We start from the raw sequence: 20,815 nt of genomic DNA, 5'->3' as shown, positions 1-20,815 counted from the left end.
GATGCTGCACCTCAGATCACGGGTGCTGAGCTCCCTCCAGACTGGGGTCTGAGCTGGGCTGGAGCAGAAGCCCCCACGTTCCCCCAACACAACGCTGCCTAGAGCTTCTGTTTGACCGGAGGATGGAAAGCGTCCACCTGCCGCTCTCCCCAGTGCCACCGAGCTCACCCGTCCCGCCTGAGTGCCCCACCCCCACCCCACCTACCTGAGTAGTTCACCCCATCCTACCTGAGCGACTTACCCCATCCCACCGAGTGACCCACCTCATCCCACCCGAGTGACCCACCCCCACCCCACCCGAGTGGTTCACCCCCATCCCACCCGAGTGATTCACCCCCACCCCACCCAAGTGACCCACCCCATCCCACCCGAGTGACCCACCTCCATCCCACCCGAGTGACCCACCCCCATCCCACCCGAGTGACCCACCCCCATCCCACCCGAGTGATTCACCCCATCCCACCTGAGCAGACCCACTCTCATCCCACCTGAGCAAACTCACCCCATCCCACCTGAGTGATTCACCCCATCCCACCTGAGTGACTCATTCCAGTCCCCCAGGAAGAAGCATGACTCAGTTCCACCTGAGTCCCATTTCCCGTCCACTCAGACTGAGCACAGCCTGGACACCTCCGGGCTGCAGCCACCACCTCTGCGTGAGCAGCTCCCATGGCAGCTGCCAGCCCCTGGGCGCGGCCCCTCATCCCAAGCAGGCCTCACCTGCCCCTAAAACTCAGAGCACCCCAGGTATGTGCCCACCTTGCACACCTGCAACAAAGGACCAACACACACCACTGCCACATGCTTTCATGTGCACAGACCCAGCACAGCACAGGCCCCACTGCCACCTGCTGACCGCTGTCCAGGGGACAGATATGATGACTGTCTCGGCATCCTTGTGTGCACGGGGCCAGGCCGGGCAGAGGGAACAGCAGTGGTTCCAGGGTGTGTCAGGGAGGGGTGGAGGGAGGCAGGGCAGGGCCCCCAGGCGGCAGGCTTGTTGCAGCAGGGCAGGGGCAGGGGTGGGGATGCCACGACAACATGCCATAGAGTGAGACCTCCTGTGTCCCTCAGCCCCGGGCCAAGGCCTGGGGACGCTGGCCGCTGGGAGGTCATTCACCTTCCCTTCCAGGATGCGCCTCCCGTCTGGCAGGGCTGGGGACAGCCAAAGGCTGTTTCACAGGTGGGTGTCTCCTCCTGCCAGGTGTCCGACAGGCTCACAAAGGCCCCGTCACTAGCAGTGGCCTTGGGGACCAAGATCACACATCTAAGCCACGGGAGTGAGAAGAGCGGTCCCTAACCTGCCATCTTCCCCTAAAAGGCATAGCTGACATTTAAAAGCCAGCGGCCTTCGCTTTGCACCTGCCCAGTGGCCTCAAGGCCCAACTGAACATGAAGGTGGCCCTGAGCCACTCAGTTCGAAGTGCCCCCAGCTGTCGGGGCCAGGGGTACCCCTCGGCCTCCAGCAGGCACCCCGAGCAGCCCTGGGTACCAGTAAGTGCCCTGGCCTGGCCTGGGGACTCAGGTGTCCACTGGGGAGGCTGGAGAGCAGACACAAACCTGGGGTGCCCTGCAGGAGGCGTGAGGGACCTGGCTCTGACTCGAGGGATGCTGTGCAAGTGGGTTAATGGCAGAAGAAGACGGTGGCACAGGCTGTAGAAAGGTCACCATGGCTACAGGGCAGAGGGTGGCCTCCCCGGAAGCCACATCTTCCCAACAGGCCTGGGATGGGAAAAACCTACCATCCAGGCCAGGGCCCCAGGCCCCAGAAGCTCTGGCCTGGCACCACCACTCCCTCGCCATGGGACGCTCCTTCCGCTGGATGCCAGAAGCATTTCTGTTTCCGGGGGTGCTCTCTAAATGCAGAGCAGACACCAGGCAGCCCCTCACCAGGGTCAGGGCCATGGGACCCAGCAGAGGCGGAGGCTGGAGAGAGGCAGGGGACAGGGTGGCCCCAGAGGGTGAGCCAAAGAGCAGGGCTGGGAAGCTGCAAGTGACAGCTCCCCAATTTGCCAAGAGCTGGCGGAGTGCACAGAGGCACTAGGCACCTGCCAGCCATTGTCATCACAGCCAAGCCCCAGGGCTGTGAGCAGAGGCCTTTCACAGCATGTTCTGGCATGTTCTCTGATGCCCAAGACCCACAGACGCCAAGCTCTGCGTCCCCATTTCACAGGCAACAGGGTCGTGCCATGGATGAGGCCTCCAGGACACAAAGATATGAGCAGTCCCGCCTGTCCCCCAAGGCCCTTGGCACTGTCTCTGGGGGCAGGTGGCACCATGACCCACCCATCTAGGTGGTAACCGAGGCCAAAGGTAGGGCCTGGTCCTGGGCCCCTCTGCTCTCCAGATGTCTGGCCCAGCATGCCCTCTGCCACACCACAGTGTCTGCTCGCCCACCTCCCCACACCTCACTGCCAGCCAGGGCTCCTCCTCCCAGGGCTCCTCCTGCCCACAGTGAGAGGGAGGGCAGTTTAGGGCGAGCAGCCATGCCCAGCTAGGCCCTGTCATTGCTCTGGACAAGACCACAAGAAGGAGCACAGCTGGGGAGGCGGCCAAGGCCCGCAAACACTTACCCGCTGGGGACTCTCTGTTTCTCGCAGGCCCAGGGGCAGACATTTCTCAGTGTCCTGACAAGCCAGGCCAATGCACTCGTGTGGGCTCTGAAATTTTCTCATCTTCCCCAGCTGCAAATTTTTCCATCCGTCATCCCTTCTTCTCTGGATCCACAGTACATAATTGTTTTGTGCTCAGAGATCAACGTCAGGGCCTTGAACCTGGGTTCACTTCAATCCAAGTCACAGAAGCTCACAGGAGCTAGAAGCTCAAGACAGGTGCGTGCAGCGAAGGGGCTGCTCAGAAAAGCTGGCGCACTAACTGCGGGCATTAACAGAAGGAGAGACTCAGACCAGTGGGGGTGACGCTCTGCTCTCCCTGCCTGATCGGACCAGCCTGGAGAGCACACTGCAGGCCAAAATGGCTCAGAGGAGAGGGGCCCAGCTTACGAAGGCAGGCCCTGGGGCCATCTCCAAATTCCCAAAGACTGCTATGGGGCAGGAAGTCAACCAAGTTCTCCTCAGCCTTTCCCAAGGAGATCTGTAAGCCACGGGATGGGTGCCTTCAGCCTAAAAGGCAGAGCTTTCGGAGTTCCTGATGTGGCTCAGCAGGTTAAGAACCAAACTAGTATCCATGAGGATGCAGGCTTGATCCCCGGCCTCGCTCAGCGGGTTAAAGGATCCGGTGGTGTCACGAGCTGTGGCATAATTTGCACACGTGGCTCAGATCCTGCGTTGCCATGGCTGTGGTGCAGGTCAGCAGCTGCAGCTCTGATTCGACCCCTAGCCTAGGAACTTCTATATACCACAGGTGTGGCCCTAAAAAGAAAAAAAAAAAAAAATGGCAGAACTTTCTCCAGGTAAAGGTTCCAGAGTTGGGGCAGGCAACTCTGTCCAACAGAAAAGTCCCTTACAGAAACGAACACAAGACACCGCCCCCCCCCATGGCTGGTACAGAGAAGGCTGTCCCAAAGGGCCGAGAGGAAGGTCCCCGCCCAGACTCTCACGCCCCAGATTCCCCTGCTGATCAACTCTCTCAACAGGGCCCAGGGGCCCCCTTCATCAGCCCAGGGCCTTACCTCCTAATTCTGAGGGTGCTGCTGACAGGTGCTACCCTCCCCCTGCATCTTCCCTGGTCCTCTGGCACAGCTGGTGTGCTCTGCGCCCTGACTCAGAGGCAGGTCCCCGGGGCTGGCCGCCTGTCCGTCCTGGCTCCCAGGGCCAGTCACACCCTGGGCCACTCCACCATCCTCCCAGTCCAGACTCACCCACACCCTGTATGTCGAGTTCCCTCCTCTCCTGAGCCCGGGCCTCCGAGATCCACTTTCTAAATGGAGACTCTCCTGGCCCCTCCTCAGGTGACCTTCGTAGAGACTGATCAGTCCCCTGAAAGGGCTCCTCCAGCACACACACCTCCCTTCCACATGGAGGCCCATAGACAAGAGCCTCGCGCAATGGTCTCAGTGTTCATCCAAACACAGACATCTCATCGCCTGTGAAGGAATGAGCTCCTGGTCACTGGAGGCATTCAAGAAAAGCCTGGCTGATAAGGGAGGAGCCGGGGTGCTGATGATGCTCTGTTTCTTGATCAGGGTGCACGGCTGGGTTTGTTGACAAGAATCACTGAGCAATACGCTTATGATATGTGCCCTTCTCTGTATGAATAGTCTACTTGCTTAGAAATTTTCAAAATGAACAATGATTGGGGTTGGCTGCCCATCCGGCAGGAAGGAGGTGAGGCTGGAACAACTCGAAGATGTCCCTGTAATTGAGGCATTAACACCAACAGAGCCCTGCTAGGGGCACGGTGCACCCCCCACTCACCTCACACAGGGCCCCCCCAGCACGTGGGAGGAGCTGGGGAAAATCTCATGGGACGGAGAAAAGAGTGGACAATGAATGGAACTGCGTGAGTGCTCAGAGCGACGGGAAATGTGTGAAAAAGTGAATGACCGCGTGGAAGGATGAATGGCTGCGTGGAGCATGACACGCACGGACCGGGGGGCTAAACAAGGGCAGCATGGGATGGGTGGGCGGAGGCGTGAACTCAGGTGTACGAGGGATGGGTGGGTGCAGGTGTGAACACAGGCCTATGGGGGATGGGTGGGCATGTGAACTTGGATCCGTGGGGGATGGGTGGATGGAGGTGTGAACACAGGTGCATGGGGGAAGAAGTTACATGGAGGCCTAATTCACCTCCTGCTCCTGCTCTGACCTCCTGAACTCAGCAGGTGAAAGTCAGGGGTGCCCCAAGAAGGACAGGTGAGGGCAATAGGTGCCCGCACACTGGGTCTCCTGCGTTTCCTGCCCAGCTCAGTGCACGCGGCATGGAGTCGCATATACCCTGGGAGAGCCGTGTCTCTCAGGTCCCCCAGAGTCAGAAGGAACCCACCTCTCAGCCTTCTCCAAGACATCAATAATTAGAAGGCCAAGGCCACAATGAGTAGTGCCAGGTCCAGGCAGGCCTACCGGAGGAGCCGAACAGGGCACCTCATGCCCCGGCACCTGGCCAACTGCCACGCTGGAAGTCACAAGGAGACCCCAGCCCTCAGGTCCCCTCCACAAGTGCTGGGTGGGCAGGGCCTCCCCTGGGTCTGGCTGAGCAGGTCTCCTAACCAGGGAAAAGCAGAAAGGCACAGATGGAATATTCCACCGGGCCATCCCTGGCTCCTGAGCGGAATCCATACTTGGAGGCTGAAGTAAGAAGATCCTGACGGCCTGGCCAGTGCTGGAGCTGAGGGAGGCGGGGAGGGCAGGGCACAGCTGGGGGGGGGGGGTGGAGGCTGCGCCGCCCCGGGGGGCAGAGGCCAACGGGACCTCTGGGCAGCCTGCTGGCGGCACAGGAAGGGTTAACCAAGCCTAGCTGTCCCTGCGCGCACGCTGGACTGCACCCAACTGTTTGGGTTGCCAGCCCCCTCCAGCCTCAAGGCCAGGCCTTATCTTGTCATCTAGACGGTCCCCAGAGCCTCAGAGGCAGCACGGGTGAGGAAGGGACAGGCTCACACCAAGACTGTAAACCCATGAATCCAAAACTGTGCCCAGGCGTGCAAGAAATGCTTTCCGCTTGGTGAGAACTCTGCCCAAGGCCCCGAGTGTGAGCGAGCAAAGGGGGGTGTCCCACGGCAGTCTGGTTTCAAGCGGGCGGTGGGGGCGGGGGGTGAACCACGGATCAAGGAAATGGCAGGAACCACAGAACCTTCTCGGAGTGTGCCCCACCCCCAGCCAGCGACCCCGGCTCCAGAGCCAGTCACCCCGGTCCCTGCAGCAGCCACCCCACCTTCAGACGGGCCCAATGCCACCCTGCCCCTCCTTGAAACAGCAGCACAAATACACACCCATGTCCCTTCTTGCCTCCTTCCCCGTGAGGACTGGCTTTCAAATGTCCTCTTAGATCCTCCAAATGAGAACTGAATTCTAAGCACAGCTTCTTTAATGACCCCGAAGGTGCTAACACTTTGGAAGACGGATGTCAGAGTCAAGAAAGACGTGTCTGGAGGTTCTCGCTGTGGTTATGGGGGGGGGGTCCCTGACTGTGGGGCACAGTCACGGCCTAAAGCATCTCCTGTAGGAAGATTATCGCTTTACGGGGGGCTCCTTCGACCACCAGGCCGTAGCCCCAGCAGAGACATTCAGACCAGGCACTCGACAGCCCGGTCCAGGCCCTGGCCCCATGCCTGAGCCCCCCACCATTCCTACCGAGAGCTTGGGGGGCGGGGGGCAGGAGGATTTCCAACCACGCTGCTCATCAGACAAGCACAGTAGGGCGCGCAGAAGGAAGGAGTTCTTGTCTTGAACGCGGTGGAGAGAGAGTTCCCAAGGTCTAGGGCTTGCCAAATTTAGAATGCGACGCTGTCATCTCCCGGGCAGCAGCTACAAGTGGCACAGGCATCAGGAGCAGCAAGAGGGGACGGACAGCACCCAGAGCCGCCTAACCCAGGGAAGCAAACCTGCCCTCGTGGAGCCGGCGGACCTGGGCTCTTCCCACCTTAAGACAAAGGGGGCTGTGGCCGGGGCTCCCGGGAGAGGTGGGTGGCATCCAGCGTGAAGCCCCTCCCAGGGCCTCTGACGAAGATGCAGCCCCAGGTCCAACACAAAGTGGTAATTACAGATGTTCTTAAAATCCATTTCACAGACTGAGCTAAGAACCGCATCCGGGGGGCAGCGCTCATCAGCAGAGGCTGAGTGCCTGTGCTTCCTGCCCACCTCGCAGCCTGGAGGCTAAAGCTGAAGCCGACTCAAGAAATCGCTCAAGGTTAGACTGAAAAGAAGAAGGTCCGGGAACATGCCCTGGACTCATTAACATCACTGTCCAACAAAAGACAGGTCCTTGGAGGGCCTGGCTTGGGGCTGGGTTTGGTTCTAGGCCTAGGAGCATCTTAATTTGCATTTATATTAAAAAAGAAGAAAACAAACAGAATTAACTAGAAAGGTGCTTTGTTTCCTGTAAACCTGGGCTCTTCAGAGCTAAGCAGTTTCTTAGGGTTGAGAGTCTGAGGCTCGGCCGAGGTCAAAAATGGTGGATTCACAGCGACTAAGGGGAGACAGTCCTCTACCAGGCAGCACGAGGCATCCCGCTGGCCCTTCAGAGTCCCCCTGGCGGGTGGTGACTGTGCCACACCCCTTCGACGGGTGGGGAAACTGAGGCTGGGAGTCAGGAAAGGACCCCATGGCCTTCCAGTCTGACTGGACTCAGGCCCAGCCCAGCCGGCAGGCTCCAGGCTCAGCATCTTTCCACGGCAGGGTGGCTGAGGAAGGACCATTTTTCTCTCTACCCCTACATGTACACTCCAGCCTTTCTTTCTGGAACATCAGTTGGAGAGTCAACAAAGGAGGTGGAGAAGAGTCAGCACGGTCCCCAGCTGCCCCTCTGCTCCTGTGCAGACTGGAGTCCCACCTGCAGGACCTCTGGCTAAGATCACACTCTCCACGCGGCCACCGTGCCTTGACCCCTTCTCTTTGGTGTCTTAACCTCTAGAAGCAAATGCCCAGAATTGCCCATCAGAATCAATACACACAATCAATAGGGACTTTATCAGGTAAACGGGAAATCTCTGGGTTTGATTTTATCTCCAGCCCACTCCTCGATGTTGTCACTCGTGGACCAGCCAAGCGTTTCCTTGCTCATTTCACTACTGGAAGCCTGCAGGCTGGCAGGTTTCATCTGTTTGGGTTGGGGGACATCACTCAAGGCACTTCAGGGAACCATGGGCTCCTCCCCTCCCCAGGGGTGGTCAGGTTTACGGGCATATTTCTTGCTCTCCGGCTTTCCAGCAAGCAGGCCCCGGCCTGGCAGGATGGCCGCCCTGCGCATCTGTGTGACGACCACGGCTCACGCTGGAAGTTTAAAGACAGAAAGGACGGTCGTGACCGCTGACCCCTTCAGGAGCTGGAAGCACACGGGGGGAAAGGAAGGACTTTGCTGTGTTCTGGCCGCTGGACCAAGGGCACGTGGCAAGAGGGAGCAGAGCTGGTTACGCAGACAGCAGAAGGACCGTTTCCTTCCGAAAACATAAAAACCTACACCAATGAATTAAACATTTCAAACAAGATGACTCTCTAAAAAGTCTTTTCAACCAAGGAGAGACAAGCCGTCCTGTGCTGGCGCTTCCTGTTGCATATGGCACTGAGAAATCCTGTTTTTTCAGCATGCAGAGCTTTCCAGAGAAAGAAAAATATCAAGGGGAACATGAGAGGAGGAGGTCCAGGGAAGTCAGGAAGCACGGATGCAGAGAAGGATGGGAAGAGGAGGCCTCCTTCCCGGGCACAGGGGCATCAAAGACGGAGGGGAGCCAAGGAGAGATGGCCCCGGGCCAACACGGTGGCCCTGACAGGTCCAAGGAGGTGGCCAGGGAGAGGCAGGGCGCCTCGCTGGGAAAAGTTGCAAACCACAGATACACAACCCTGCCTCCTGCCCATGGGGAGGGCATCGCACATCCACCGGATGAAGTGACCTGCTCGAGTTCCCGCAGGTCTCAAAGTGTGATGGCCACAAGTTCTCTGAGCCCCCTGGCCTCAGCGGGGGTCCTGCCCTGGGTACCCAGGAGAGACTGCCTTGTGGGCCGTACCTTGGGGCTCAGGACCCAGAGGAATCCCCAGGGTGGGACCAACTGGACCCTCTGGAGGAGGGGGGAGGGCTGAACTTCCCCGCTTCTGGGCAGTAAGCACACTTGCCTTACCCACTGTCACAGCCTAGGGGTGGGCTGGTCCTCCTCCACCCCCACCCCCAGCTGCCACCGCCCCCCATCCCCAATCACCAAAGAGCAAACTCTCCCCTCCCAGGGGCCTGGCACGACCAGGCTCCAGCAGTGGAAGAAGAGACGCCAGGAAGGAGGAGAGCTGAAATCTGGGCTCCGCTCGGAGAAAGCTGGAGGCTGGCGAGGGTCAGCGCCTCCCACGCTCCAAGAGCAGTTCCCTGCAACCTGAGTCGGTTTCCGTGCGGCGGGTGCCAGGCCAGCCCTCTCCAAGTCCCGGAGAGGTAGTAAGTGTAAGGCTTGGAACCCCGCGCAGCCCAGCCCGCGCCGGGGCGGTGGGTGGGTGGGTGTCTGCTATGGGATTATTCTTAGCGCTCCACTCTCTTCGCAAAAGTGGCGCCTCCGCCCTCCAGGCTCCGGCACGCTCGCTCGGGCTAGCACGCCCGGCCCAGACACCGGCGCCAAGGAGAGCACCGGGTGGGGTTCGAGAGGGGTGAGACGGTGCGGAGGCGCGGGAGAGGCGAGGGCTCCTGAGAGAGGAGGGGGCGCTGCGGGAGGGGCCCCGGCGACAGGCTGCGTTTAACCCTCTGCGCCCCGCACCCAGCCCTGCGCAGCGCGCTCAGCCGCCTCCCCGGACTCCTCCCGGGACGCGGGGAGCCGGGCGGCGGCGCGCCCAGCGCTTACCTATGGTGGTGATGACCGTGATGGCAAAGTAGAAGGAGCCGGCGAATTTCCACTGGACGCCGGCGCGGTGCGGCTCCGACTGCAGGATCACCAGCTCCAGCTGCCGGTAGTCCTCGCTGCTGATGTTGTACTTGCCCTTGATCCGGATCTCCTCGGCTTTGAGTTTCTCCTCCTCGCGCATCTCGTGGTCCGACTCGAGGGCGTCGAAGACGGCGGCGCCCACCAGCAGGTACGTGAAGGTGCAGACGATGAGGGACAGAGTCCGCACGTTCTGCCTCTTCATGGCCGCCAGCAAGGAGCCGGCGCGGGGGGCATGTCCCGCAGGCTCGCAGCCGCGCGCGTCCCACTGCAGCGCCCGGCGGCCGCCGCCGCCTCCTCCGCCGCCGCCGCCGCCGCCTCCAAGTTGTAAGCGGCGGCGGCAGCAGCAGCAGCAGCAGCAGCAGCAGCAGCAGCGGGGAGGCGGGGGGCGGGGAGGCTGGGGGGGCCCCCCTCCGCCGGGGCCGCCACAGCCGCGGCCACCGCGAGGTGGCTGGCGGGGCAGGGGCGGCGCGGGCCCGGGCTCGGGCGAGAAGGCAGACAGGCACAGGAGGCTGCTCGAGCGCCGGGGCCAGGCGTCCGGGAGCCCCGACACCCTGCGCCAGACCCGGCCGAAGCAGCCCGCCCCACTGCGCAGGGCCATGCACGGCGGCCCCGCCGGGCACCGCGCGGGCCTCGCTGCCCTCCGCACCCCGCCCCCCGCTCCCGCCGGAAAAGCAGGGGCGGGAGCGGGAGCCGAAGCGCGGCCGCCCGGGCCCGCGCCCCTCCGGGTCCGGCTCCGAGGAGGCGGCGCCCAGCTCGCAGCCCGCAGATCTGCGCGCGCCCCGCGGGACCTCCTTCCCCTTTTACCCCTCCGCTCCTCCCCTCGAGGGGGGGGTCAAAAAGTTTGCGAAGTGGCAGCGTCTCCGGAGTCCCCAGCGAGCGGGGAAGGGGCCGAGCAGGTGCAGCGGGCGGGGCGGCCGGATGCCCGAAGGTCCGAGCGCCCTGTGTCCACCCGGGCGCGCCGGCACGCGGCGGGGTCCCTGCCAGGCGTCGGCCGGTCCGCGAAGTTTGCTCGCCTCAGCCCCCGAGGCGCGGGAGCAGGGCGCGGCCCCCGGGCGGCAGGGCCCGCGGCAGAGCGGCCTCGGGGGCGGCCGGGGGACGGCGCGGCGGCGGCGGTCGGCCAGTCCGCTCCTCCGGGGGCGGCGGGCGCGGTGGCGGCGGCGGCGGGAGGGGTCCCGCGGGCCTCGTGGAGTTGCGGGGTGGGCGCGGGCGCATGAGCCGCGCCGGGGTCGGGGTCCTCCGGCGTCCGGGGAGGCGGCCGCAGCGCTGGTCTGCCCGAAGCGCTGCGTGCGTGCGCGCGCGCCGAAGGGAGCCCGAGTGTGTGTGCGTGTGTATGTGCGCGTATGTGTGCCCGTGTATGTGTGTCTGTGTGTGTCTGTGTGTATGCGCGCGCGTGTGTATGTGTGTGTGCGCGCGCACGCGCGCGCGCGCGGCAGCCCAGCTCCAGCGGGAGGGCCACGGGGGGGCGGGGGCCGAGCTACGCCGAGGCCCGGCCTCCCTTCCTCCCTCCCTCGCTCCCGCAGCCTCCCGGGCGCGCCACCTCCCGCCTGGTCCCCAGCCAGCTGGCGAGGCAGCCGCGGCGGCTCCCGCTGCAGACCGAGCGCGGCGCAGGGCTCACGCGAAGGGAGCCCGGGAGGGGCGGCCGGTGCCGCCGGGGAAGGGGCGGAGGCGGGCAGAGGACTGGGTGTCGCCCGAGTGGGGGTGGGGGGCGGAGCCATCAGCAGGTTGCGGCGGGGGATGGGAGGATAAATAAGGCTGGTCGGGCCATTCTAGCCCAGCTCCCCGAGAGCACATGCATCCAGGAGAGGCGGAGAGTTTGAGGGACCCGAGGTTGGAAGAGGAAACGGGATGCAGCCTGAGAAGGCTGACAAGCAGCTTAAGGAGAGGAAAGAGCTGGCGGAGAGTGGGAGCCTGAGGGGTGGGTCCGTGGCCTCCCGGGAGCGCGGCGGCGCACGTGGCTCCCCTGGGGTCAGCCACCTGGTGCGGGCGCGTGTCACTGGTCTGGGGCACCACCTCCTCGCGTGGTGGGGTCCTGAGGGCCGGGTCGGACCCGGAGAGCATCGCTGGCGGGTTGGCCCCGCACCGACCAATCTAAGCTGTTCCCCAGGAGAGCACGGAGGATGGCAGGAGCCGCCACTCCTGGGGTCCGGCCGCTGGGGAGGACGCCGCATTCCGCGTTCCCAGTCCACTCCCTGTTGCTTTTCCGAGAAGCACTCCTTGGTTCCCCGAGGCTGGGCGTGGGGTGCACCCAGACCTCAACCCTGGTCCTACCCCCTGCTCCCGGCACTGGACGACCGCGCCTCTCCGGAACAACCTGGAGAGGAAACCCGAGGCTCGGCAGGAGCGCAGCTGTTCCCCGAATCCAGACAGGAGGGCTCCCTCGCTTTACCTCCTGCATATTTCAGCCTCCTTTGCCCTCTCCCTCACCTCTCTCCAGGTCGTCGAGAGGGGTTCCCTGGACCACCGGCCCCTTTAATTGCCTCTTGAGCAGTGGAACTCGAGGTGGGCAGGCAGAAATCATGGAGACCCTTGGCTCCCCTTCCCTGGTCAGGCGACCTCTCTTGGATCCCAGCCAAGAACTAGATTGAGACTTGGGAAAAGGGGCGCCCCCCGGCGGCGGTCTTAAAGAAAAAAAACGGGCCGAGGCTATACCCCGGCTCCAAGGGGTAGGCTAGGGAATCAGACTCAACTCTTGCGCAGCTCGCTCCGGAGCTCTGATCCCTCTGGGTCATCCCTGGGGCCGTGCTCGGGCTCCTGTCCACAGAACTCAGGGTCGAGGGAGTCTGGGGACCCTATGCCTCACGGAGGCTCTCCGGCCGGGATGCGCTCCATCATATTTGGGGGACGTGCGGGCGTTTTCGCGCTGGGCTCACGGGGGAAGAGGACCCGTTCCCGCGCTGTGCGCGATGTCTGGGTAGCCCGGTATCCCCTGGGTCAGAGGGCGCCCCTGAACACGAGGACGGGGAGCCCCACACGGAGTAGGCACTCTCCCCAGAATTCATTTTGGATACCAAGGCCCCCGCGCTCGGCGAATAAGCCTGGCCGCCCGGTGAGTCACCGCGAGCAGGCGACAAGGATTCCCAGCAGCTGGTAATTAATTGCGCCGTGGCTCAGCCCACGACGGAACCCCACTCGGGCCTCCCGCCGCCCTGCAGCGGCGCCACCCCTGAGTCACAGCCGTCGGGCCTCCGCCGTCCGGAAGCCGCCTGCCAGCCTGGGCGCCACCAGGGGGCACTGGACTCCGACCCACAGGTCGCCCCGCTTAGAGCCAAGCCCTCCTCGGAAAGTCCACGCTGTCCCTGCCGGCAGTGCGGGAGCGGGGGATGGGGTGCTCTCGCCCGCAGACTCCAAGCTTTGCAGGGAGCCGCTTTTATTCCGTTTACATACAACCTTTCAGGAAAACGGAACCGCTCTGTGTGCGAACTGAAAGGGACCTCGGAGATAAACTAGTCCAAACCCTTGTTTTACAGATGAGAACACTTCCAACGGGAGACAGTCACGTGCCCGGGGGGGCGGGGCACGAGTCAGTTCCAACCGAGAACTAGCACGTGAACCTCCTCCTGGCTTCTGTCTCGCGCTCCTTCAAGGACCTAACTGCCTTCGGACCCCAAGTTCACGTAGCCATGAATGGCTACCGACAACTCCCCAGTCCGGTTCTCCCTTTTCTTCCCCTCCCAAGGACGCCTTTGGACTCAAGAAGAGCCCAGGGAGCTGGGTCTCTGGTGGGATCTGGAGGGCTGAGGTGGGATGGAAGAGGAGGGCTTCCTGTCTGTCCATCCACACCCACACTCTTCTCAGCCTATGATTTCCTTCCATGGACTTGACCTGCAAGTAGAAGGGAGCTCCTTGGAGCGGAGCCTGGGTCTTGACATCCCTGTGTCCCCTGTATTCATCCCCAAGGCAGTTGCTCAGCTAGCAGTGGGCGTTGCTGCCACATAACTGTCCAGAAAGAGGTTAGGCTGCTTAAAGTGCCTCTGGAGAGACCACCTCTCTCTCTGCCCCTGTGGTCTGGGAGCAGCAACTCCAGTCCAGCCTAGAAGGGTTTCAGAACTCAGGGGTGGCCAATCAGGGCCAGGTTTCCCCCCACCCGCCCCGCCCGCAGTGACTGGCTGGGCGTGGCTTACCTCTCAACCAATGAGAGCCCTGGGAAAGGACGTCTTTGAGGAGCCAGAGTGGACCGAGGGAGGCAGGTACTGAGGCTGCCGTCCCGGGGGCACCCAGGAGCCACCCTACGGAGCAAATGCATGCACGCTGTTGCGCTGCTGGTGCCTACGAGCTTGCAGCCTGTTTGTGCTCCTCCAGTGATCCGTCCCTGGGCCTCTCTGGACCTCAGTGTCTTCTTTAGTAAAAGGAGATGTATCTTATTCGATAATTGAGACCATCTCAATTTTGTAACTCCATCTTCTGCCTACTTGTTTGCCAGGTTCTTTACACGCGGTGGGCGTGTCCACAGCCACTGGGGCTAAGAAGCACTATCCTCTCTTACCCAAGGAGGCCCACCGTTTATTCTGGTCCTGCAATGAGTCAGAGTGGACCCCGGTCCTAGCCCAGCGCTTCTTCCATATCAGCCCTCCGTGTCTGTGAAGGATTCCGCGGGAGGTGAAAGGCAGGGGGTACAGTGCTCCAGGCCAGGCTCCCCAGGCCGATGTTCTGGTGCCTCCATAGGCCTCTCTGGTCCAAGGCCGGTTCTGTTTGCCAGCTGGGGGCCAGAATTGTCTGCTGCTCCCAGAACATCCCAACTCCTGGGCGCATTGAATGCTTTGCGATATGAATGCCCGCATCTTTGGAAATAGGCAGAGGATGCAGAATCGTCATCCTCACTTTACAGACGGAGAAAGTGAGGCACCAAGGCCAGTGGTTCAGAATCACAGAGAGGAGTCGTGATGAGTCGGCCCTTCCTCGGAGCTGCGGGGGAGCCCCACAGGCTCCTGCCTCCTGTCCCAGCTTTGCCAGGTCTCGCTGAGACCTCATGGCCTGTGACTTTTCTAGCGGATGGCATGTCTCCATTTTAGACTCCAGCGGTGGCAGGTTACAGAGGAAACACACTGTCACCAGGCATCCAGCCCCATCCAGAGTTTCCCGCACTCTTCTTTGGGCTGTGAATATGTGTGTCACCAGGGAAGGGGCAGTCTGTGGTTACACAGTTTGGGAAAACTGGATTAAACAGGGGAGGACCTAGGGCTTCTCAGAGCCTTCAGTCTGCTAACAGGCTTCCTGTTCCCCAAATTCATGTGATCGTGGACTCGGCCTTTGGGCATGGAATTGGCCTCAGCACTGGGTCCTGGGTCTGCTCTTTGGGAACCCCTAACCCAGCCCTGAGAGCTGGGCACAGGAGGCCTGGGTCCCCCCGTGGCCCCACACAGACAAGCCCTCTGCCAGTTCAGGCTGCGATGGTCTCCAGCCCTTCACGGGTCCCCCTGCCTCCAGCGGAACACCCTTCTCCCCACCTGCAGCCGGAGACGCCTTCTGAATTTGCTGACCCTGGCACTTCCACAATGAAAGCCTCCAGGAGCTCCTGGGTCAAGTCGAGGCCCACCCTCTGGTTTTCCCGCCCTGAGATCCCACCTCTGGTCCCCTACTCTCACCTCAGCTCCTGCCTCCCTCCTTCCTGCCTCCCGCTCAGCCATCCAATCCCGTCGTTTCCTCAGCATATCGACTGTGCCTTTGTTCACTCTGTTCCCTCTGCCTACCTACCTTTCCTGGTTCTCTTCAGGCCCTTGTCGCCTCATCTTTCAAGATTCAGCTCCAGCAGCATCTCCTCCAGAAGCTTCTCCTGAACCCAGGCTGGACAAGGCTCCTGTGTCTCTGCACATACGTCCATCCTGTGGCCCCTTTGGTGCTGGTCACATCTCCCCAGCCAGACCATGAGCTCCTTGAGGGCAGTGGCCATGCCCGCCTCAACTTGGTCATGAAGGACCTGCCACAAAATAGGTGCACAATAAATGCTTGCTGAGAACTAAAGAGAAGAGCTGGGTTCACGGGCCAGTGGGCCTGAGGTCATCACCCCAAGTGAGATCTCTCACAGGAAGGCAGGAAGAAGCGGATGCTGAAGAGGGAAAGGAGAAAAAAAAAAAAAAAAGCTGTGCAGATGGCAAAGGCAGTTGCCCGCCAGGACCCCCAAAGGCCTGAGGTTTAAGCCTCTGATATTCCTGGGGGTCCAATGCAGTGAAGAAGAAAGATCAGAGGTGGGAGTTCCCTTGTGGCACAGCAGGTTAAGGATCTGGTGTTTTTTCAGTGCTGTGGCTTGGGCTGCTGCTGTGATGTGGGTTCAATCCCTGGTCCGGAAACTTCCACATGCATGGGCACAGCCGGAAAAAAAAAAAAAAAAAGAGGTGGGAAGGGAGTGCGGCCAAGGGTGAGCTCACCAGTGTTGGTGTATGGCTGCCTTCTCTTGGCCTGTACCCACGGCAGACATTGCTAATCAATGCCAGCCCTGTCTTTGGCCAGGATCTGCGGCAGCCTGAGAGTCTTGAACATAGGGGTACACACAGGTCTCATCCTGGGCTTAATGCTCACCTGTTTCCTTTCAAGGCCATCAGCAATCTGGCCCCAGCTGGGGTGAAAAGAAGAGTTTATACCCAATATGAGAGGACGTAAGGAGCCATGAGAAGTTCTTGAGGGAGAGAGTGGAATCACAGTGGTGGTGGATGGCACCCTGGGGTGCTGATCTTGAGTAAGGGAGCCTCTCTTGAGCACCTGCTGAGCTGGACATCAAGCATCCGTGATGACTGTGAGGCTGTCTTCATCCCATTGGGCTGGTGATGAAGCTGAGGCACGAAGCTTAGGACAGCGACCGTGACTTCGGAGTCTTTGTGGGGTGGGGTGGGGGGGAGTCGGGGCTGTGTCCTTCTCTCCAGGCACAGGCAACCAGGGCTGGACCAGTGTGATGGCAAGAAGGCTGAGAAGGAAGAGGGAGGGTCAGCCCAGCCTCTGGTACACAGGAGAGGCTCAAAGTTGCTTCATTGACTCCATGATTAAACCCAGAGATGCCAAGACAAGTCCCAGGGCTGATGTGGGGAGGACCAGAGGGGAGGGAGGCAGGAAAACAGCCCAAGGCTTCCAAGACACAGGAGGCAGAGCCAATGATGGGAAACGGAACCTGCAGCCAGGCCTGGCTCAGTCTGCCCAGGGGGCTCTAGAACGTCGTGTACAGGGCGGGGGACATAGTTCGTGGAGGCTCAGTCAGAGCCTGTGACCTCTGGCTGCCCTGAGTGTCTGTCACCAGCCCCAAGCTGGGTGGGGCTCCTCCCCGAGACGTGAAGCCCTCAGGGGTCTTCCTGGGGGGATTTCTGGGCCCCGAAGTTCTCCACGTGTGATGAGGTCTCCAGTGGTGGCCACGTGGGCCCAGAGCCCTGACTGGCTCCCACTCTAAACCGCTGCAGGAATGGTCAGCATGCTGAGTCAAGTCAGGCGGTCCCCAAGTTACGGTGGGAACTTCATCTGGCAGACGAAGAGCCAGCCAGCTCCTCTGGGACTCGGGGTCACTTGGCGAATGAGGGGAGCAGGCAGAGGCCAGGCCAGGCCTCCTCCTTGAAGCCCAGGACGGCCCCCGACGCCCCAAGCGCACACGCATGCCCTTGCTCTACCGGAGGAAACGTGATTAATGGATTTCAGGCTTCTTCCTGCAGCCCGAACCACTGGCCATCTCCACACCTGATCCATAAATAGCTCTGTCGCGTTCCCCACGGAGGCCCAGTGCTGCCCGGATCCATTCAGTCGGGCCATCAGCAGCAGTTTCACGGCTGACAGCTCCCAAGAGGGGCTGTTGGAGGTGCATGGACCCTGTGTCCACCGTGGAGGGGGGGTGGTTTCTTTAACGGAGGCCAGCACAGCGGGGCCGACACCCATGGGAGGCTCTTCTAAAACCAAGCGAGGAGAGGGGAGGGCAGCGTGTCCACGGCCTCGGTGGGGCCTTCTGAGCAGCCAGAGGGCATCCTGTCCCCAGCCTCTGCGTCTGGGTACCCGGGGATTGGCAGAGCACAGGCTCCTGGGCATTTGCTGACTAGATTAATGAAATGGATTCACGAACAATATACTGGTGGCTGGGAAATGGCCTCAGTGGCCCTTCTCTCAGTCACCTCCTCACCAGCCAATGCCCAAAAGAGACACCTATAGAGAGAGGACATTTGTTGAACTAGCTCTTCTGCCTTCTTAATAATAATGATAATGTAAATAAGTAAAAGTTAAAAAGAAAAATCTGCTCTTAAAAATAGAATAATTCCCTGAGAATGTGCTAACCGTGGGACGCCAGGGAAGCTTGAACTTGGGCGTGAGATGGGAAGACCTCTTGCAGTTGTTGGTGTGATTGGACAGGAAATCTCGGAGGTTGTTCAGTGCAGGGAAGGGGCGAAGCTGGGACATGAAGGCAGGGCCGGGGACTCTCTCCCTCGAAGCAGCCTGTCCCTAACGTCCACATGGGATGTGACCCAGCTCTCCGTCACGCCCAGGCTGGGTTCTCCCAGACGGACCCCAAATTGCGCTCAGTCAGCCCCAGCTTCCACGTCAGGCGGCCAGGGTCCAAATGCCAAGGTTGTTGTTTCCACCTGCGATGCCCGTGGGCCAGTGAGGGACACTCAGTGTCTCCCCCGCCCCCGGTTGGTCAGGGAAGGACAGAAGAGCCATCCCCCTCCATATGGACGAAGCTCAGGGAAGCCTGGCATCCATGCTGGGGGCACGTGGTGTGGGTCCTCGTCCCGCACAGAGGACACACTGCCCTCCCTGCTCCACCTCGCTGCCCGCTGGCCGGGGAGCCCTGCCAGCCGCCACCTGCTCGCAGTGGAGATGCTACTCCATGGCCAGCTCCCTCTGGGTGGGAGCTAACTTTAGCCCAGTCACATGGAGCCATCTCTGTGCCTGTGCCAAGAGTTTACAGATCCCTGCGGAAGGTGTTTAAATATTTTTCCTTTTCAGAAGCTTGGTTCTCGCCTCTGCCATTTTCACCTTTGTGTGGCAGAAGGTATTTTTGCAAATGCAGCTGAGGTGGCAGCGATTTCGCAGCGAGACGCGGCGTCCCTGTACACACTGCTGCTATTTTGGGGACTCGCAGGTGTATCGTTTGTCTCATTAGGGACCTGTCACCTCCCAGGCAGACGGAAGAGAGGGCAGGTGCTTCCAGAGGCTCCCAGAGGCCCCTGCCCCTGGTCCCCAGGCACCTCCCCCAGGAAGCCTCCCTGGCCCGTGGGCTCCCCTGGCAAACACCCTTGTCCCCAGCACTGTTACTCCACCCCCAGCTCTGTCTAGCTTCCAAGGACAGGGCCTGCCCGATCTATCTGTGTCCCCAGCGCAGAGTAGGGCTCAGGAAACATCCCGAGTTGAATTAACGCTGGGGACTCTGCTAGTGCCTGGTGCTTCTGAGAGATTTTCTCGGCCTCTGGGCTGCCCTCTACCCCAACATCACCTGCCAGACCAGGGGTTTTTGTGCCAGGCAGATGCTGAGGGTTGTTGCCCAAGATGGTTGGGGAACAGAAGGTCTGGAGTTAGAGACCCATGGGTCACATGGGCACTGCAGGAGCCCAGACCAGCCTAGACTGGGGGACTCCGGAGAGCTTCCCGGCAGAGGGTCCTTTGCCTGCTGCTCCCCAGGCCGTGGAAAAGGCTCATGGCCCGCCCTCTGGGTGCTGTGAGCTTGGAGCAGGTTCAGTACACTCTGGGAATCTGCACCTTGTAGGGCCGTGTCCAGCATCTCATTCTCTCCCCACGGGGCCAGAAAGGATGCCGGCAATTAGGTCTTTTTCCTCACTTGAAGAATAAGGAGACCACAGCCCAGGGGAGTCCAGAACTTACGGGAATTCACAGAGTCATTGTCATCAGCAGAGCTGGGACACCATCCACCTCCCAGGCTGCCTGAGCCCAGGCTCAGTTCCCTCAGCGGGTCTCCAGGGAGTCTACGCAGCTCGGCAATCCAGCCGTTGCCTCCAGCACCCACAAGGGGGTTTGGGGGAGCCAGTAGCAAGGTCCCTGCTGTCCCAGTGTCCTGCCAAGAGAGTAGACAGTAAAGCAGTTAACCAGCAGGGATGGTGATTTTGCAGGAAGAGGAACACAGGACAGTGAAACGTGTGCTGGGCAGAGGGGGATTTTGGCTGAGTGGTCAGGGATGGCTTCCTGGTGGAGATGGCACTTGAACTGAGACTTGAATGCCATTCGGGAAAGGGCGTCTAAGCAGAGGGAGCAGCGATGCAAAAGCCCTGGGGTCAGAAGAAGATCTTGGCTTATTCAGGGAAGAGCCAGAAAGCAAATGTGGCTGGGATTTAGGCCCAGGGGAAGGTAGCACAAGATGAGGTCAGAGGTCAGAGGTCAGGACTCTGAGGCCCCCAGGAGGCTGGGCAGCAGGGCTGGATCATGAAGGTGCTTGCAGGCAGGCTGTGGGAAGAAGACGGGTCTCACTTGTGCATCCACAGAAGTCCACACATGCACTGCATGGGGAGGAAGCCAGGACACATCCATCTGCCACCGTGGACGGTGCAGGGCCCCTGGGGAGCTCTCTGACCTAGAGGAAGAAAGGCCCCCAAGAAACGGGTGGCCAATTAAAACAATGATGACTCCAACTCTGATGACCATGAAAGGGCTGTGCTGCATGCAGCTTATGTCCCCAGCCTCCCAGAGGCCACCACTGAGCATCTCCTGCTCAGTTCCAAGGTCCACAGGGGGCCGGGGCTCCAAAGGTGAGTTGGGAGAAACCACTGCAGCTTCTGATGCTGTCTGGCCTCCAATGACCTAGGACAGGCCTGGCGGACAAGGTATTCTTTCCATAGCACCAAGAAGGGTCCCCCGTTCCCCCAGGTCTCCAGCACCTCTGCTCAGATGCCTAAGATCTCTTTCATGGTGACAGGCTGAATGACTGACCCTTTAATCATTACCCTTTTTATTTATCCTTAATCACAAACAGTACATTTTGCATAACATCTAAAATATAGAGGAAAATATAAAGAAACGAAAGAAAAAAATCCTAAGGATTTTCCCCAGGGAAGTTAGCAGCATTTCTGTAATGGGTCTAGCCCTGGGAAACACTGACATTAATATCCCTCAAGTCCATGGATGCTGAGGTCAGACCTCCCCTAAGTGTCAAGGGCACGGGAGCAGGTGACAGGGCAACGGTGATGGAGTTGCATCTCTGACAGATCTCACCACAGTCCTGAAAGCTTCTGCCCAGAAACATCCCCCATCACTTCTGAACTGACCATGTTGGCTAAAGCAGGCCACATGACCAAGCCTGGGGGTGTCTGTCCACTCTCATACCTAGCAAAGACTTTCACCCAAGCATCCTGTCCCCAGCCAAGTTCCCACTCACCTGTGGGAGATCCCACAATAGGG

General features: G+C 60.6%; 1 protein-coding gene and 1 long non-coding RNA gene across 3 annotated transcripts in view; one reads left to right on the top strand and one right to left on the bottom strand.

Moving 5' to 3' along the window:
• Window positions 1-10,882, bottom strand: part of KCNK9 (potassium two pore domain channel subfamily K member 9) — an 82,399-nt gene extending 71,517 nt beyond the window's left edge. Inside the window, exon 1 of the mRNA XM_021088862.2 lies at window positions 9,428-10,882. Coding sequence (XP_020944521.2) covers window positions 9,428-10,106 — 679 coding nt within the window. The 5' untranslated portion in view covers window positions 10,107-10,882. The remainder of the gene's footprint in view (window positions 1-9,427) is intronic.
• The window catches only part of LOC106507414 (uncharacterized), a 36,517-nt gene continuing 24,539 nt past the window's right edge, over window positions 8,838-20,815 (top strand). The window contains exons 1-3 of one of the 2 annotated variants that reach the window (XR_002343054.2): window positions 8,838-9,036; window positions 9,348-9,656; window positions 13,929-17,715. This is a non-coding gene — a long non-coding RNA (uncharacterized LOC106507414). Of the gene's footprint in view, window positions 9,037-9,347; window positions 9,657-13,928; window positions 17,716-20,815 lie in introns of those variants that run through there. The other variant, XR_014843314.1, reaches the window with a different exon arrangement.

The sequence above is a fragment of the Sus scrofa genome, chromosome 4 (assembly GCF_054392235.1).
Source record: "Sus scrofa isolate SSC_HxYL_T2T_F1_AM1 chromosome 4, Sscrofa_HxYL_maternal_Yorkshire_Landrace_v2.0, whole genome shotgun sequence".
NCBI classification, from domain to species: domain Eukaryota; kingdom Metazoa; phylum Chordata; class Mammalia; order Artiodactyla; family Suidae; genus Sus; species Sus scrofa.
Note: the sequence above shows the minus strand (reverse complement) of the source record. Positions and strands in the feature narration are given on the sequence as shown.